The sequence below is a fragment of the Mustela lutreola genome, chromosome 15 (genome assembly GCF_030435805.1).
Source record: "Mustela lutreola isolate mMusLut2 chromosome 15, mMusLut2.pri, whole genome shotgun sequence".
Classification (NCBI taxonomy): domain Eukaryota; kingdom Metazoa; phylum Chordata; class Mammalia; order Carnivora; family Mustelidae; genus Mustela; species Mustela lutreola.
In genome coordinates this window covers 58,118,110-58,136,117 of record NC_081304.1, presented here as the reverse complement: position 1 = coordinate 58,136,117, position 18,008 = coordinate 58,118,110, and the positions used below count along the sequence as shown (strand labels likewise).

At 57.5% G+C, this 18,008-nt stretch overlaps 1 protein-coding gene across 6 annotated transcripts in view; it reads right to left on the bottom strand.

Moving 5' to 3' along the window:
* The window catches only part of MYH10 (myosin heavy chain 10), a 118,396-nt gene that overhangs the window by 22,234 nt on the left and 78,154 nt on the right, over positions 1 to 18,008 (bottom strand). For all 6 annotated transcript variants that reach the window (XM_059150553.1, XM_059150552.1, XM_059150556.1 and 3 more), the window contains 11 exons: positions 14,080 to 14,273; positions 13,863 to 13,984; positions 12,265 to 12,334; positions 12,019 to 12,179; positions 8,894 to 9,002; positions 8,680 to 8,811; positions 7,694 to 7,900; positions 4,677 to 4,814; positions 4,198 to 4,321; positions 2,778 to 2,949; positions 1,613 to 1,825 (listed from right to left, as the gene is read on the bottom strand). In XM_059150553.1, the coding sequence (XP_059006536.1) occupies positions 1,613 to 1,825; positions 2,778 to 2,949; positions 4,198 to 4,321; positions 4,677 to 4,814; positions 7,694 to 7,900; positions 8,680 to 8,811; positions 8,894 to 9,002; positions 12,019 to 12,179; positions 12,265 to 12,334; positions 13,863 to 13,984; positions 14,080 to 14,273 (1,642 nt within the window). The remainder of the gene's footprint in view (positions 1 to 1,612; positions 1,826 to 2,777; positions 2,950 to 4,197; positions 4,322 to 4,676; positions 4,815 to 7,693; positions 7,901 to 8,679; positions 8,812 to 8,893; positions 9,003 to 12,018; positions 12,180 to 12,264; positions 12,335 to 13,862; positions 13,985 to 14,079; positions 14,274 to 18,008) is intronic.

Below are 18,008 nucleotides of genomic sequence, written 5' to 3'. Positions count from 1 at the left end.
GAAGCCCTTCCTTCCTTCCTCCAGGCTCATCGACCCAACCGCCCCCGGCTTTCCAGGCAAGTCCTATAGGGAATTCCGTGCCAAGCGTGTGGGAGGCGCTGGCCGAGCCGAGGCCGGCCACTTTCACGTGGACCCCAGCACTCACTGCCTGGGAACTGGCGGGCGGGCAGGCAGGGGGTTCTCGGTGAGAGTGGCGGGCCCGGGCGCTAACACAGCACAGCAGGGGCAACTGTGAGTCTCGGCACAGCAGCCCCCCGGGAGCGGAGCCCCCTCCCCGCCTGTTTGAGCACAGCCATGGTTCGATAAATACGCACGTGTGCTTTTTCCTTTTTTTCTTTTTTTTTGAAGACTGAATGGAAGAAATGATCAAGGCCTTTTTTCCTATTGTGGCCAAAAGTCCAGCTGAGAACAGCTATTTCAACAAAGTCTAGCGCCGTGGTTTCCAGGTTCTGAAGTATGGATGTTTCATGGGGAAGGCCAGGACTTAACGTTGCTGGAAGCAGAGCTGCTCTGCTGCTGGGGGTGGGGGGAAGCGGGCCTGCCTGGCTCAGATGGACTGCAGCAGAGACCCCCGGTGTCTCGGGGGACATGACCTCCATGCGCAGCCGCAGCCACGTGCATTCACGGCAAAGCCCTTGACACACCATTAGGACCCCCCACCTCTGCTGCTTCACCACTGATCGCCCCCCCGATGCCCATAACCTGACCTCCACCTCCTGGGCAGAGCTGCGACGTCACTCTCCAGCCACGCCCCTGGGACAGCCCACCCTTGTCCTCCAGAGGGCACCCCCACATTTCTGTCCCCGTGGCTCTGTCTCATTTCCTACCTCTCTGCCCACACCTGTCTTCCTAAGTGATTCCCTTTCTGCCCTACCTGCTTTATTCCAGGCCTTTCCTGAGCTGCCACCTCAGAGCGAGCACAGCCTGCAGCAGCCCGGACAGGTGTGCGCGCGCGTGTGTGTATGTGTGTGTGTGCACGCAGCCAGCCACATCTCGCAGCCACGGCACCTGGGGGGGCCCTCCTGCCCTGGCATGAGGAGGGAGCAGACAGGAGGCGGCGGCCTCGGCAGCCACGTGGGAGATTCCCAATTCAGGGCTCACAGGAGCCCCTCTGCCTGGCCTACTCCCCAGCTTGGGGCTCTAGCTCTTCTGTGACCTCCACCGGGCCGTTGAGTGGAGGTTTCGGCGCAGGAATCCTCTCCGGCTGCACGTGCCTGTGCCTGCCGGTCGGCTCACCGGTCCCATGGCACACGCCTCTGCCCAACGCGCACTCCAGTCCGGGTACCTGCCCTCGCCTGTTTTTGCAAGGTGAGCACGCACCTCGCTTCTCATCTGTCTACCTGCCGCGGTTCACACCCGCTGCCGCCGCCGGCTGCAGCCTAAGCATGCCTGATCCCACCCATGCCCCCCACCCCGGTACCACGCCGGGCCGCCCCGGCTCTCTGTGGGGCGCACCTGCCCCCCGTGATCCCGCCGCAGCGGCTTTGTTTCTGACCACGGCTATTTTGTTCCCCGTCACCTGCCGGTGTTTCCAGGAGGGCGAGAAACACCCAAAATGCCAGCAGAAAGGCAGGCCCCCAGCCCGTCCGGAGCGCTTCTGCCCGCTGCTCACCGGAGCTCCTGCTGGGCTGCCGTGGTATCCAGGGTGTCCTCCAGCTCCGTCTTCAGTGCCTCCAGCTCCTCGCTGAGGTCCCGCTTCTGCTTCTCTGCCTTATTCCGGGAAGCCTTCTCCGACTCGAAGTCCTCCTGCAGCTCGGCAATCTGGGCCTGCAGCTCCCGCACCGCCTTCAGGGCGTTGTTTTTGTGCAGCGTCTCATCATCCCCCCTGCGGAGACACCCGAGGGACCGTCTGGGTGGCGCCCCCTGCCCCCCAAGATCCAGAAACGGCAGAGCCCACACCGGAACCAAGCCAGCCCCCTCGCCAAAGGGTGACGATTCTCCATTAAAAGGACGGGCAGGCTCATTTTCATGATCAGGACAGAAACAATCTCCTCTCAAGCGAAGCGTCAGATCAAGGCCACCGCTCAAGGTGGCCTCCAGCCCAAACTGTCTGCCTCCCTTGATTCCAGGGATGCCCCCATAACGCAGGGGGAGGCCACCGTCACACATGTGGTCCCCTCACTCCCTCCTGTGGCGCTTCCCTGCGCTCCCATGCCTGTGGACCTTCTGACCGGAGGGGTGGGGTGTCTGCGGGGAGGGAAGGGGCACCAGGGGATGGGACAGCCTGTGTGGACAGCTGTCCTCCTAGATTCTAGCTCTCAGCTCTGAGAGAGAACACAGATCGTCTGGCCAAAGTAAAACCAACTGAGAGGACTGGAAAGAACTTGTTAGGAAATGTACTCCTTTGTAATAAATTATAAATGAAACTCGAAGATCCCTGACCATGCAGCCAAACGGTTATAAACCTCCGTTCCATTAAAAGTGACGCTTTAGAACCGAAAAGCAAATCATGCTTTAGGTGCGGAGGTCATCTCTGAAATTTCTGCTCAACTTCTGAAACTCATCTCTGCTGAGTTGAGTGCCATATGGGAAACTAGTTTCTCCTGGGATGGACTCCCAGGGACCTCAGGTCATGACTCGGGGATCCTGGCGTGCGAAGGCCCAGGCTGGTTTACATGAGCTTCCTGCCAACCTGATGCAAACCAGGGACTCCCGGCTGCTCCAAGTGCCTCGTCACACCCCAGCAAGGAGACGACGTGGCCTCGCCCCGGGTTCCTGTCTGGCCCCAGACGTGAGACCCTAGGCAAGCGCGCAGCCCGCAGCAGCAGGAGGCAGACCTGGCCAGTGCGCCCTGCAGCTCCTCCTCCTTCTTGGCCAGCTGGACCTTGAGCTCGTCGATCTGTGCCTGGAGCTCAGCGATCTGATCCTGCAGGTCAGTGGTCTCTCCATCCAGCTTTCTCTTGGCCTTTTCCAGCTCCTGACGTGTCTTCTCCTCCTTCTTCAGCCTTTCTGCAGGGGAAGAGGCCAGAGAAGTGTTTCGAAACCCACGAGCGGGCGCCGGACAAACAAACCCAACATGTGAACTGGCTGAGGTTGAACATCGCCACTTGACTCAGCAGCACGCCGCTGCCTCGACGGCCCTGGGCCAATGGCTCAGTCATCGACACCCATGAACGTCAAATAGAAGGGGAGAAAAATCAGTGGGAGGATGAAGTTCAGGGAAGAAATTGGGGGGGGGTTTCTAACGATGTCCCTTTGCGAGAAGTGAGCCCACCTGCCTGGAGTGGAAGTGACCCGGCCCCTCTTACTGCGTCCATCGCTGGGCAGAGCACTCGTGTGCAGAGGGCTCAGCAGAGGCGAGGACCGTATGTGCCACTGCCTGTCACCCCACGCCCCTTTCCGGGAATCCCTGGTTGGAACCAGGACCGCAGCTCCCAGGCAGCAGGGGAGGGGACGGGCAGTGGGTCCTGGGATTCCCACCCTCCCTGCCACAGTCCCCCAGGGACTCCCTCACCAGGCCAGGGAACCTCCCCTTCCCGCAGCGGCCCTCACAACACCGTGCCCTGTGCGCCTTGGGTTCTCCCACATGACCGGCACATGGAGACGTGGGGACAGAGTGTCACAGGCCAATCACGTAGGTCCAAAGACTGGGTGCGTGTGCCTTGGGCCCCCCCCAGCAGAAGAACCCCACACGGGCCAGAGAGACCCTCACATAGCGCCTGGGCATCGAGGGCTGTGCCCCTCCCCCTGCAGTGCAGACGCTGGGGTTTGGCTGCCCATCCCAGGAGAGGCTACATGCTCTCCCCAAGAGCCACCCTCTCTCTGTCTCTTCTGCGCAAAGTTGGCCTCCGTTTTGTAAACCTCCCAGGATTTCCCGACACTTGTTTGCCGTCCCCATGCACTATGGCTGCCCTCAGCGGTCGCGCCAGTCCCTGCCACGCTTGGTGGCAGTAGCGGTCCCTTTGTGACTTCCCGTCACTCACGCTGCTCTGAGAGCCACGGCTCACGAGGTCCAGCGGCCCCTACAGCTCACGCCATGGAGGGCCCAGCCGGGTCCGCCCCGGAGTGTGCCTCACCCTGGAAGCCAACTTAAGTACGATCCTGCCAGTCCCAGCCCGTTGCGAAAGCTTGTAGACAAGGCAGGACACGAGAACTGCAAACAGGCCTGTTGTCACACCTGGACCCAAGCAGCTTACCTGGCGGCGCGCCAACACCCATGGGTTCCTGGCCCACGTTTCTCCAAACCCAAACACTAACCTTCTAGATCTGAGATCATCACTTCCTGCTTATTCCGGATTTTGGCCAAGTTTTTGGCCTTTTCTTCCTCCTCAGCCAGCTGGGAGGAACACTCCGTGATGCGGTCTTCCATGAGTTTCTTTTCCTGAGAAGAAAGAACCGTGGCGTTGGAGAAGGCTTCCAAAGCACACCAGGGCCCTGGTCTTCCTCTGAGCACAGGCGCTCGTGTCCCCATCTCGCAAGGGGACAGTAGGCCTGCACGGACGGGTCCTGGTCACTGAGTGGGGATCAGAGTGTGCAAGACAAACACACCAAACGTCTATAGGATCAGAAGGCTGTTTGGCAGATTTCGATCACTACATAGTTTCTTGTCTTTAGAGATCACACAGTTAGAGCCTTAGGACAGTAAAGTACGTAAGTGAATCCAAATTCTTGAGAATTGCTCTCTGGGCGCCCCTTTCACGGAATGCATCAGCTCCGTCACGGAAATATGCTCTTACTTTGATAAATTTGGAATTCTGGTCCTCGAGGAGCAGGATCTCCTCTTCCATCTTCTTGATTTTGGCCTCAGCGGTCACCTTTTCCAGCTGGAGCTTCTGGCGTGCGCCTTCCTCCTCGTCCAGCTGCTCTTCCAGGTCCTGGGGAGTGGAGAACATAGTCAGTGTCGCCCGCCTACCGTCGGACGCGTGCTCGCCAACGTCACATGCCGAAGTTTGCTTTTCAAAGTGGCAAGGACGTCCTGACGTGTCACGGCGTGAGCCCACCCCTGCCGGGTGGGGGTTCAGGGGTTGGAGCCCATGTGGTCGTAACACACCTTGTGAGTTCCCACCCTGCCTCGTGTCCCGCAATAACCAGACGCTACGGAACAGGGTTCGTTCTACACAGAGATCAACGTATGGCCAAGTCCAGAAATTCATCCTGGCTGATTCCGGAATGAAACCCGTGTTAAGTGATCAACTTTACTGTGTAAAGCCCTGACAGACGAGCCGGAGCGCAGAGTAGCACGCAGAGCCCTGCATGGACGGGGCCAGGGACTCTGCCTGGAGGAGTGCCGACTCCCTCCACGTGCCCCCAGCTCCCCCCACCCCCAACTGCCGGGTCATCTTGAAGCAAATCCCAGACCTCCTGCTTTCTCTGTAAAACCTTCCAGCTGTCCTTCTGAATGATACAGACCTCCTGCAAATACGTCTGTTCGCCTGTGCGGGAGCCCAAATAAGGTCCACAGACGGCGACAGAAAAATCCTCCTGAGACACCTTCATCTTCTAGGCTCCCCTGTGTCCCTCCCTCGCTGCTTGGTTGTTTTGAAAAAAACCCAAACAGGTTCTTTGTCCTACAGTTTCCCACAGTCCGCTGTCAGGTGGCCCCCCGCACCATACGCTCCTAATTTCACAAAAGCAGTGAACGTAACAGCGTGTTTAGTATGTCTGTTCTTTGTAAAGATGTAAGAGATAAAAAGGACAAGCAACGGTCAGAGGGAGATGGAGAATCCCAAGCAGACTCCTGCTGAGCACAGAGCTGGAGAGGGGAGGCTCGATCTCACGACCCCGAGATCACGACCTGAGCCATAATCAAGAGCCAGACGCTTCCCTGAGCCACCCAGGTGCCCCTGTAATTTCCATTAATAAGTCAATCCACGTACTCTTCTTGGAAATCTGCATAAGCAGACAGAACAGCGTTAAACGGTGGTGGTGAAAGCGAGGAGATGGGGAGTGCTGTGTTCCCTAGGTCTTCTACAATAATCATTTACTGAAACGTAATTAGACAGTTCATCTTAAAAACAAAATCACACCAAAACCAGCTCCACTAGTTCTGGCTGCAAAGGATATAGATCAGAAGCCCCTCAAAGCTGCACAGGTCAGAGAAAGGACAGAAGAGGGACCAATGAGGCCGAGTTATCCCAGGGGTCGTCCGGGGACTGTAGGGCTTACAGGAGCCTAACTTCTGATACATCTGCTTTCCTTGGATTGAGGTAAAAGGAAAAAAAAATCACCTATTTTTAGAATGTGTCTGAATGAGTTTATATGTCACAGAAAGAGATAATGAATTCAGACAGCAGTGCCAAAAACAAGAAGTTAAAAGAGTCTGGTAAGGAATGAGACAGAAAGTACTGGAAAGGCAAAACCCAACGCAAACTTTGCTGGTCTACGAGGACGTACTTGTTCCCCTAAATAGACTAGAAAAATGCAAGCCTGGGGGTCCCTGGGGGTGCTCAGTCGATTGAGCATCTCACTCTTAATTTTAGCTCAGGTCATGGTCTCAGGGTTGTGAGATCGAGCCCTGGGTCAGGCTCCGTGGTTAGCGTGCAGTCTGCTGGAGGTCCTCTCTCTCCCTCCCACCCGTTCATTCTCTCCCTCAAATAAATCAATCTTAAAAACAAATACAAGATGCAAGCACTTCCCGTGAGTGTACTGAAGCCTGGAGCATAAGAAACGAGGCTGAGGACACTGGAGGGGACTTGGGTGCCCTTGTCCCACAGGAGTCACAGGTTATTTCTGAGACGAGCACATGCCCTTCACAACTGTGGATCATGCCCTATAAGGAGTGGCGGTGAACATTCTGGGTTCCTGTGTGCTCAGATACACAGTCATGCACACGAATTTCTATGTTACAGGAATGTCCTTCTACTTGGATCTTACTCTGTGTCTGCTCCTTTGCGAGTTAAGGGCTCGCCATGGAAATAAATCTCTTTATTCTGATTATAACCGCCTGGTCCTACCGTGGCTTACCAATTCCTAGCTATTAAATGGCTTCCATCAACTTATGCTTAACACGAAGCCCCAGAACTAGATTCGCCGGATGAACGAGCATTTTTTATGGCTCTGGGCTATGGCCCCCCAGCGGGAGGTATGTTGGGGAGTGGCAGGTCTCCTGCTGGCTTAATGCTGGGGTATTTGTCCAGGGAATAAGGTGGTATCTTTTGTGCTTTTGAGAAACGTCTGGATCGCCGGCCTGTTGCCAACATAAGCTACGGGATGAGAAAAAGTTTGAGGAGAGACCTGGAAGGAAGTTCGGTGTGGGACCCAGGAAAGGGCAGTGGCCGTCGGGACACCTGGACACCCAAGAACGTAGCTGGGAGGTGGGGTGTGGGAGACCATGCTGGGGGTGCATCCCGGGGGGCTGGCAGTGAAGAAGGGTCCACACCGCCTGTCTGGGTGTTCAACCACGGCTGTGATTCACGCGAGGACAGCCCATGTCCCAGAGAGACAGCCTGGAAAGAGCTAAGTGTTTATTCCGCCTCCTGGGTCAGAGTCTGGCATGTCCCATGAGTAACGATAACACAGGCCAAACGAGGTCCCAGCGTGCTGTAGACCCCGCGATGTTCCTACTCTGGGTCACTGTGCGTGCCGTAAGAGGTTACCCCATAAAATCACAGATCCGCACTTGAAGATAGTCTATTCCTCGTGCTCCGTGAGGGGCCGGACCTGGGCCTGGGACTCCGGCCACAATCCTACTCCCCAGCTTCTACTCATCGACCCAGCAGACCCACTTGGGAAGCCTAAAACATAACATACCCACCTGAATATGTGCTTGCATTTTCTTCTTTTCGTTCTGGAGGATTTGGTTTCTCTCCTCTTCTTCTTCAACCCTGGATTCCAAGTCGTGGAGAATCTCCTCCAGCTCCTGCTTCTTGGCGGCAAGCCTGGCTCGCATCTCCTCCGCCTCGGCAAAGAGCTCCGTCTCGGCCTGAAGCTGCTCCGTGAGGATGTTCTTCTCCTCCAAGAGCTGCAATCACAAAGAGTGCCCGGCACGGTCATGCTGCCCCTGGGCCCACAGCAGAGAGTCACCAGGACAACGGGGCCAGCGCTCGACACCGAAGAAACTGAGGGTTAAAAATACGCAACGTCGCTGGTGAAACTCTCAGACGGTCTGTAGCTACAGCCCAATGAGCCAGATGAAAGCGTCTGTGGCTGCTTCTGTGGTCTCAGGCGACCCTGAGTGACCTTCATTAAATTCAAGCTATTTCAGAAACTCTCCTTCCGTGCAGATAACTGACAAAGGGGAAACAAACTGATTCAAATGTGCTCACGGTGACAACAGGCAGGGGGTACTGAGGGACAGTCCGGCCTCTGCCACTCATCGTCGTGGCCCTAACACTACCGTTCTGTGCTGGTCTGCAGAACGTGGCCTGAGGCCTGGCTTTGTCAGGGAGATGTAACCACGGGGACGGGACAGTAACTCAGGACCCATGGTGGCCGCGGGCGGTCTCATTCTCTTTTTTCCCTCGGGGTCCCATGCAAGCAGTCCCAGGGAGGGGATGCTGCTGGGAGCCTCAGAGAGGGAAGGTGTCAGACACCCGCCCCATGGCAAAGGTGACCAAGAAAGACCAAGGCAAAAACACAGAGGCCGGCTGACTTCAGCGTCTACAAACCCAACTGTGTGGAGCTGCCTCCTTCCCAAATGCCTGTGCTTTGGGGGAGCAGTGAGGACCCGAGCAGGGTCGGAGGCCAGGGGGGGAATGGCCCGAGTGGGACGGCTTGGGGCGTGGTGGCTGCGGCACGCACCTGCTGGTGCTTCCTCTCCATCTCCTCCAGCTCGCCCTCCACCTTCGTCTGCCTCTCCTTCACCTTCAGCAGCTCCTCGTCCTTGGCCTGAAGCTCCTCCTCCTGGCGGGTCACCTGCAGGAGCGGCTTCACCTGTGGCAGAAGCGTGAGGTGAGAGTGGTGGGGTCGCGCATTCGCCGGCCTCCCCGGGCAGGAGCGCGCATGCAGGGCCCACCTTCGTGAAGACGCGCCACCACTGCCAGTGCCTCAGCTTCAGGTAGGCCGCGCAGTTCCGCTGCAGGACCTTCAGGGCGCTCAGCTGCTGCTGCTTCTTGGCGAAGGCCCTGCAGAGCCCACGACAGTCAGCGTGGAGAGCGGGCAGAGCGGGGGCGCACGTGGCTCGCGGCCCCCTTCCCCGATGCTGCCGCGGGGCACCCCTCGGCTGCCAGGGACCCACATTCACTGGACCCACGTTTGCAAGCAATTGTGTGCTCCCGGCCACCAGTAAGCCCCTACTTCCCCGGGGTGTGAGGACGGGACCGACCTCCCCATCCTCCCTTTGCTGGCGGGCAGTAACCTTCAGGAGCCACTGCTTTTCCTGCACGCCCCCTGCCCCTTTCCCAGGTGATCTCCCTCCTCCTCCCCCAACTCTGTAGGGCCTAGGTCCAGTTAATGCCTCTCCTTCACAGACAAGGACGCAGATGCTTCTGGAACCCGGTCTCGCCGCCAGGTCTGGGGTTTCCCATCTTCCCATGCTGCCTTCTCAGGCCGTGGGACCTGAGACCCCCTTGTTGAATTGTCCGGAATCCAGCATTTTCAATTTCTCACTGGCCTTGGGGAACAGAGCTGTTTCTGAAGTACCCCCCCCCCCCCCCGCCGCGACCAAAACAACACCCAAGGGCCCAGCCAAGTTCACTGGGCTGCCCCTCCTCCTAGGAGGCCACTAGTTTGTCTATGCACGATGGCACTTCCAGGGAACACAGGCTCCCCATGTCCTGCTCCCTCCCCGTCGGGCTCTGTCCCACTACCTCGGGAACCTGGGTTCACTTGAGCTGTCCCCTCTGCCAGGTCTGGTTTGCCCGTGGGACCACATGCTACTTAAAACATTCAGATCCCCCTGGGTTTCGGGGCACTGGGGTGCGCTGTGGCCTCCTTCACTCTCTGTCGCAGTGAGCACGACCCAGGAGCTCTGTGGTCCCAGCCTCCAAGCCCGCGAGCCAGCGACATACTCAGGGCCCCTCAGAGTACGGCTGCCGCAGCAACTAACACCTCTAGGCCTGTGGCGGTTCCTCTCACGACCTTCCCATAGCACCTTGTGAGACTGGCGACAGGGTTCTCCTGGGAAGAGAAGTGCTTGGTGGAATTGGAGAAGATGGTAAGAATAATTTACGATCGTCCTTTTGCCGCAGCAACGACCGGTATGCACTGCGATCACGGAGGACAGTCTTCAGAACGGAAGGTTCCAGGTCTAGGGCACAAACGGCGGCGACTTTTCACCCTTCTGCAGCCTGAAGGTCACGTGTCCTCGCAGGAATCCCAGAACTTCCCTGTTGCCCACTTGCTGGTCAGAATGTCCTCCAGCCCGCTGCGCGGCTCCCTACAAGGCCTTCGTCCTTCTCACAAGGAGCCCACCAGCCGGGCAAGTTTGGGCGAGCCTGAATCACAGTAGTTTCTGCTATAAGAACAATAGTTTCAAAGTATATTTTTGGGGGCTACAGAATAGCTTCTGCCTCCCAGTTCTCCGAGAACACGGTCAGCGTCCTCCTTGCTGACAACCACTGCCCGGTGGCGTCCATGCGTCTCCGGGAGGAAACGGTCAGAACAGGCCAAGAACATGCCAGTCACTCGTCCGAACGAGGCAGCTGGATTTCCTTCCCTGCAACCCTCACATGAACCCGAACGCTGGCCGGGCAAAGGGTGCCACCCCGCTCTGTTCACAGCGGGGATCGGTGACCTGCGTCTGGTACTCAAGTGTCAAAGCCACCTGTCTCCTCCCGCATCTCCTGGCGGCTCCCCTGCACCCCCACCTCAAGTTCATGGACTCCTGGGCACATGCCTGTCTCTCTGCCTACTGTCAGCACGATGCTGAGGGTTCCCCGCTCTCCGCTGACTCTTCTGAGGAGACACCTTCATTCACTGCCGGACCCGAACCCTAAGTCCAGCCCAGCACACACTTTGTGGGACCGACGGGCTGCAGGCACCGAGCCACCCCTTCCGCAGTGGTCACACAGGCGCGCCCGTTCTGAGTCCGTGAGATGAGATCTCTGGTTCTGATTACTGGTCTCCACATGACTCTCACAGGGCTTAGATTTCAGTGAAAAGGCCGCACACGCTTTTACCACGTACGTAGTTCATTCCCCATGCTTCAGACAGTTCTGTGTTTCTGGTCACTGTCAAAGCGTTACCTGGAGGCAGTTGGCTGTGCCCCCTCACGTCCCCGCAGGCACCTGTGGGCTGCGGCTCTGACAGTTACCATGCTGTCTCCCAAGGCTTTTGCTCCTTCTGCCCACGTGTTCTGGCGTGAATCACTGAAAATGTCACATTCTTCTTGGGGTTTCCGCACCTCCTCCTTAGCTGGGATCCCGTTACGTGTGGGCACAGACTCACAATCTCGCGTCCACCTCGTGGGGCAGAAACCCCTCCTGGCACCATGGGGCAGACCAAGCCCCGAGCTGTGGACCGAAGCCTCTGGGCAGACGCCGCCGCCTACAGGACCCCGAGAGCAAACTGTACCTCCTTCCCCAGCGCCGGCCCCCTGTGGGAGGAGGTGAGGAAAAGCCCATCACCAGACCTAGGCCCTTCTGATCAGATCTCGAGTCCAGCAACCACTCTCGGTCTCCATCACCTTCCTTGGGCCAGGGAGAGCCGTCTTCCCGGCATCACCCCAGAGCTGCCCAGGCGGCCCACCCGATGGCCCCACTATAGTCTGTTCTGCCAGCTGGGTGACCTGGAAATCCCAGCTTACCCGGCCATGCTCCCCATGCTCCTGCCCCATGGGGCCACAGCACCTGCTCACAGGATGGTGACATGTTCCAGACTGTGCCATGCTCCCATCAGTGGAAGGCTGCTCTGCCCCCACCCCCATCCCAGAGCCAGGACATTCACATCCTGTGGGTCTCACAGCCTCAGAGCAACCTTCACTGAGAACCTGTGCTGAAGTGAACACCTGAGCCCTTGATCTTCTGCCTCGGTCCCTTGTTTCTTTCCTCAGGGCAACGTGTCCTCGGGTGGGACATCCAGGCATGCACCTGGACGTCCGTGCCGTGAGGACACGATTCCCACAGGACGGGGACCTCATGTCCCACAGTGCTCGGCAGGAGCATGTGCTCGAGGAGCATCTTGTTCGTGACCCCCACTTACTTCCTGGCCAGGTAGCCGCGGCAGACGGCCTGGAAGAAAATGATGATGTCGGTAATTTTCAGGTCCCTTTCTTCCTCCAAGTGGGCCAAAACGCCAGCTCTGAAAAATATCTTGCTCTGTCCGATTCTGTACAAGTTTGGGTCCAGTTCTAAAGCCCGGATCTGGAAAGAGAAAGAGCCCGTTTACTCCTGGCCACGGGACAGACTGTTGGCGGTCCACAGAGCAGAGAGGCCCCGGAAAGCTTACCATCCGCTCACACGCCTGTTTGCCGTCCATGAAACCCTTAGGGATTGCATTGGGAGTGAGGATCTCGTACCTGTAGGAAAACCAGCCCAAAAGTCTCCTGTAAGAATCTGTGGGAACGTCTGCCTCCTAACTGTGATTTCAGGTTCTCTAAGAGGCGAGGAAGGGATAGGACATCATGTCACAGAAGAGTCAGGACGGGACAGGCTTCTGATTCCAGACGATGGGGTGATGGCCTCAGACTTTCTGCAGGTCTGGCTTCTCTTTCTTACAACAGGAGGCAAACTGGTGTCCTGGTGGCTCCCTTGCGCCTTGACCTCAAGGACAAACACCGGGTTCCCCAAGGACAAACACCGGGTTCCAGAAAGTGTGGCAGAGTCAAGGCATGGTGTTTGAAAAAAACCTTACTTGTCATTTTCCCCCAGATGTTCACAGGCCTTTTAAAACACAAGGAGAATGTGGCCCCCTGTGTGATGTGTGGACGTTTACTATGGAACAGAGTAATACCCAGAGGCCTCCACTTCCAACAGCAGGAGGAAGCAAGGGGCGTTCAGCACAGCACTGGTCCAGGCGTGCCTGTGCTTGCTGGGGTGTACATATAAGATCTGGGCACTCAGGTAGGTTGTACCGCAAGAAAATTACATCTTAGCAAAAAAAAAAAAAAAAAAAAAAAACGGTTTAAGGCACGAGTCCTGGCTGTATCACTCGGCTTCGTATTCTGGATGCCAGCTGAAGTGCTCTTTCTCCTATCAACACAAAGTGAAATTCTACCGTGTTTATCAGACAGTGGGGCCACGGTTAAGGTCTCCCGAAACCCCTAAAGACGGGAATCGTTTCTCAGCTGGGTTCTATCTGGAACGGTGTCAGAAAGCGCCTTTCCTTGACCTGCGGACTTGTTTCTAAGATGGAACAGCCAATGCAGTCAGAATGGAAAATCTGATTTCCAGGGAAAAATGGAAAAAAGCAAATGGCACAATACCTAAGGATACATAAATTATACAATATGTATAAAAAAATCAATTTCTCCTGTTTTCATTCATTTCTATTGCAACCACTTTTGTTGATCTTCTGCTATCTGATTCCCCTCCCCACCCCGCGTTAGTAAAAGGATGGCCAGCGTCCACGTGGGCATGCACACGGTGGAAAATGTATATACACGTTTGCACACGAACACACCTACATCCCCAAATGTCTGCAAAGTCGCTTCTGAATGACTTATTGATTTCTGACTTGAGTTTTTAAATCTTTCTGAAGGAACACACACGTTACTCCTATTCTTAAAAAATCGGATAGAAAATAATCACATGTAAATCCCAAGTGGGACTGGGTGCGTGGCCGACTCGGAGGTCCAGCTCCCACCGCCGGGAGCTCCCCTGCCACACACCCTCAGTGGCCTCTGTACAAAGACAGCGCTTGGCAGTCTTGGCCACCAACACGGTAATAGTGACAATAATGATAATCATCATCATCCCTTTCCTATGTGAAAAGGCAACCGAAACCATCCAGGAAGCGAGGAAATGGTCTTCCCTGTCAGCTCCCTGTTCTGAGGTATCAGGAGCAGCTCTGAAAACACCTGGGAACAAGGTCAAAGTCGGCGGTACCTCTGCCGGAACTCCTGGAAGACGATCCGGTTGGGGAAGCCCTGGCGGCAGATCCGGATCCCCTCCAGGACCCCGTTGCAGCGAAGCTGGTCCAGCACCAGGTGCGGGTCCAGTTTTCCAGCCTGACAACCAAGCAAACGACAGTCGGACCCCTGAGTTGCCATGGCCCGACCCGGGGCAGCCGGAAAGAGCCACAGGCACCTAGTGGGACACGCACCCGCTTCTCGTGATTTGGGATGATGCAGCGCACGAAGTTGGGGTTCGTGTTCCGCAGCGTCGCCATCAGTTTGGCGAGAGACTCCTTGTACAGCTGCCCGACGGTCCGGAACATGCCCTTCTTGGTTTTGTAGGCAGAGCCAAAGGCCGTCTCCGTCATGCCCGTCACCTGGTCCAGACCCACAATGCGGTCCACTGTGGGGAATAAGAAAGGGACGGCAAGTAAGGCCCCAGGGACTCTTCTGCGGGGGCAGGAGACACAGCGATAGTGCGGCAGCACAAGCTTTGTGGGGCGGATGAGAGGAGGTGCTGTAGGGAGGTGAGGCAGTCAGCGAAGACACCGCACAAGCCGTGGGACCCACAGCCACACGCCCCCATGGCAGGGTACCGGGTGTTCCAAACCCCCCGCCAGCAGAGGCCTCCTGCTGACGGACACACGGGCTCTGGGAACGGCCTGCCTGTGTCGCGTACCAGCGCGGGGGGAAAGGCGGGGTCGCCACAGGCATGATTAATACACAAAGGGACACGGGGACAGGTCTTAGGGTGGGAAGCGGCCTGCGGATACACGCACCTGCACCGAGCAGAGCCCCTTAAGGAAGAGGCTCCAGTAGGGGGTGGGGCCCAGGGGGAGGGACCAGGGTCCTCTCTCCTCCGTCACCAGACTTTCATGCCAATCACTCAGGTTTCAAGAACAAAGGGGGGAAAGCCTGGAGGAGGGACGGGTGTGCACCAGCTCCGTCCTCCAGGCAAGAGGATGCTCGCAGCGGAGGAGCTCCTGATGGTGATGAGACCAATCGGGACGCCTCACTCTGTGGGCAGCGTGGACGCAGCCGGGGACCCACACGGCCTTGACCCTTCTGAGCAGGACCATGCGCATAGCCACCTTGTGGGGCGTTGCGTGCGGAACGTGTCCTCACTTAAAACAGCCGTGAAGGACAGGAAAATCATGCAAGTATCCGCTCAACGCTACACACTGATGCCCGGCCAGTCCTAACAGCCACCTCCATGTGTGCGGTTTGTTCCCTAGACGTACAGCACGTGGGGATCCGGCCCTGGGGAAGAACTTTGTGAGCAACACCTTGCTCACGTCTCCACTCCCAGTGAGGCTCTCAGGGAACGGACACCCTGACCCTGGAGGGAGGTCCCCGAGCCCACGGGGCAGACCTTCAACACAAGCCGGGGACACGATGGGCTTCGCCTCCAGCCCCATGCACACACCCTGTCCTACAACGCTGGCGAAGCAGAGCCACCGGACTTGGAGGGGGTCAAGGCTCCTCCTGCCTGTGCCCCCAAGGCAGGCCACCATCTACCTCAGAGGCTGCCAACTGCCATTCCTTCCTGTGCCTCCAACCTGTCGCTCCTCACTTGTTCCGGCAGAAGACAGCCCAGCCCTACCCCTGCACGCGCCACCATTCCGTGAACTTCCCTTGACCTTGGGTCTGCCCACTTCTCGGTCTCCTCCATGCCAAGCTCCCTTCCAGAAGAGTTCACACACTTGGTACCCCTTGTGCCTTCCACGAGTTCCTGCTCCCTGGGCACCTGACTGGCTTCCAGTCTGCCCTCCTCCCCCAGCCTGATGCCACTCAGGCAAGGACAGGCCCGTGGCCAGCTGCAGACACCGCCCAGTGCTAGCGTGGCCTGAGTGCGTCTGCTTGTGGGACCAGCCTCTCTCCACCCCTGACTTCTCCTCTGGACCCCATCCCCCTCTGCAGCTACTCAGGTTTCCCGAAGCACTGCGGCACTTGCTGGGGCTCCGAACTCTACCAGGCCCTGAAACCCTTCTGTGGTAAGGCAGCCACGAGGAGAGGTGCACGCTACTTGCCCTGCTTTTCTCAAGGCACATTCTTGTCCGGGGGCCTCTCCTTTGCAACTTGAACCAGCTTTACCTGACGACCCAGCACCAGAGCGCCTCTGCCTTCACAGATTCCTAAGTGCCCAGCATGACATCTGCATCTGGCCTATCGTGCGTGTTGGTGAATCAACACGGCAAATGCTTAATACTGTGACAATTACTGACAGCGAGAACATCACGGAGAGAAAAGATGCTGTGAAAGACATCGGGTCAGAGATCTCTCTGGAGAAGCTCTATTTACTGCCCAATGGGGAAGAATGAGCCTGTGGAGAATCATTCCAGGCAGCGGAAACAGCATGGAAAGAGCAAGGACAGGACTGACAGCAGCCCGTGCCAAGAATGCACGACACTTGGGGAGGCGTGGGGCGCCCAGGCTGGCTGCGGCGCCCAGGACCAGTTGGGGAGGGGTCACTGGAGACGGAATGGCTGTGCCGGTCCAGGCTCTGAGTGAGATGAGGGGGGCGGAAGCAGTGATCGCACAGGAGAGGGAGAGAGGAGATGCGAGACATCTTTCCGTGGGAGGACTGACTCGCTCTGATGATTAAGCTGACGTGGAAAATACGACAGACGCGTCAAGAATAAGTCCCAGGGTGCTGGCTTGAGCAGCAGAGTGGCTGGGGGTGCCGCTGCCAGATGGGTGAGAAGTGATTTTTATGAGCAGGAAGACAGACTCCAAATACTCTACATTTGGAGCACGTAACACACCAGAACGTTCCAGCCTGTTGCTAAGAAGAAAGGACTGCACTAGGAAGGCGGATGTGGGAGCTGCTGACTCGGAGAGCAGTCACTGGACCAGATGGGCCAGCTCAGGGTAAATGGTGAGGGACAGGGGCCTGGGACCGAGCTGGGGACAGAGGAAGAGCCAGATGGGAGAAGGGGGGAGAAGGAGCCGGAAGCAGGAAGGGCGGGAGGTCAAAGTCCTACAGTGGAGAGCCTGTTCTCTGCCTCACTGTCCACCTGGATCTGCCTCCTCTGCCTCCCCTGGAAGGGGTATAGAGGCCAGAGACTGGGAAGAGTGCCTCGACTGCCCTACACCAACTGCTCACCAAAACTGGTCAAGCCAAGCCCCCAAATGTCTTCCATCCATCCCTCGGTTCCATGGCCCTCGTGTGGGCTCTCAGCCCTCCCCCCGGTTCCTCCCCTGCAGCGCCGTCCAACCTGCTCCTTCCTCTTCTCCCCGAGCCACCATGCTCTTCCTTACAAGGACACCTCTGGTTCCAGGGTCATGATAACCGGTCTTTCTGGGAGACCCAACCGAACAGGTTCTTTATTCCCATACTCCAGACCCTTCCACGTCTCCTGCAGCTTGTAGGGCATGGTCTGCATCCCCTGGTCTAGAAGTGTAGCCGGCAATGCAGAGCTCGGTCCTGAGCCAGGGACCCCTGCCCTCACGAGCTGTGCCATCGACTGCTCCAAGTCTCAGTCGCTTCCTGGGTAAACGGAGCCCCCGTGACTGAGCTCAGACAGATGTGAGGTGCCTGGAGAACGTTCTAGAACTCCATGAAGGGACCCCTGGCCACTCTGCCCTCCCCGGCAGCTCCATCTACAAACTGGGTGCATTTTCTCAGACACCAGACCCTCAGGTCTTGTCTTTTTCTCCCTGCCCTGAACACCCGCCCCTCCTTCCAGCCATCCTGACAAACACGCCTTGGCTTTTAAATCCCTACTCCGTGACCCAGCTACCTCTTCTGAGGCCCCCAGGTCTACCCGGCGTCCAGACTCAGTGGGCCCCTCCCTCCTCTGGGCTTCAGATCGCCGAGGCCAGATCCCGGGACAATGCCCCCAGCACTGTGTGTTCCTACTGCCTGGGGCTCCCCTGGGGACAGCTCTCTGGCACCGGGCACACGCACACACACCCCAAGAGCTGCGGCCTGGGGTCTCTGGACCCCTCCAACCACCAGCTCAGACCATGTCCTCTGCTTTCCCATCTTGGCCTCCACGTGGTGCCCAGCATGCAGGAGCCACGTGATGACCTCCCCTGGGTGAGGTCACCCACGAGAATGAGTCCCCTCCAAGGCCAAGGAGGAGGGGCAGTGTGAGGGCGGCCCTTCCCCATGCCGTCAGCTGGCGACTCAGCC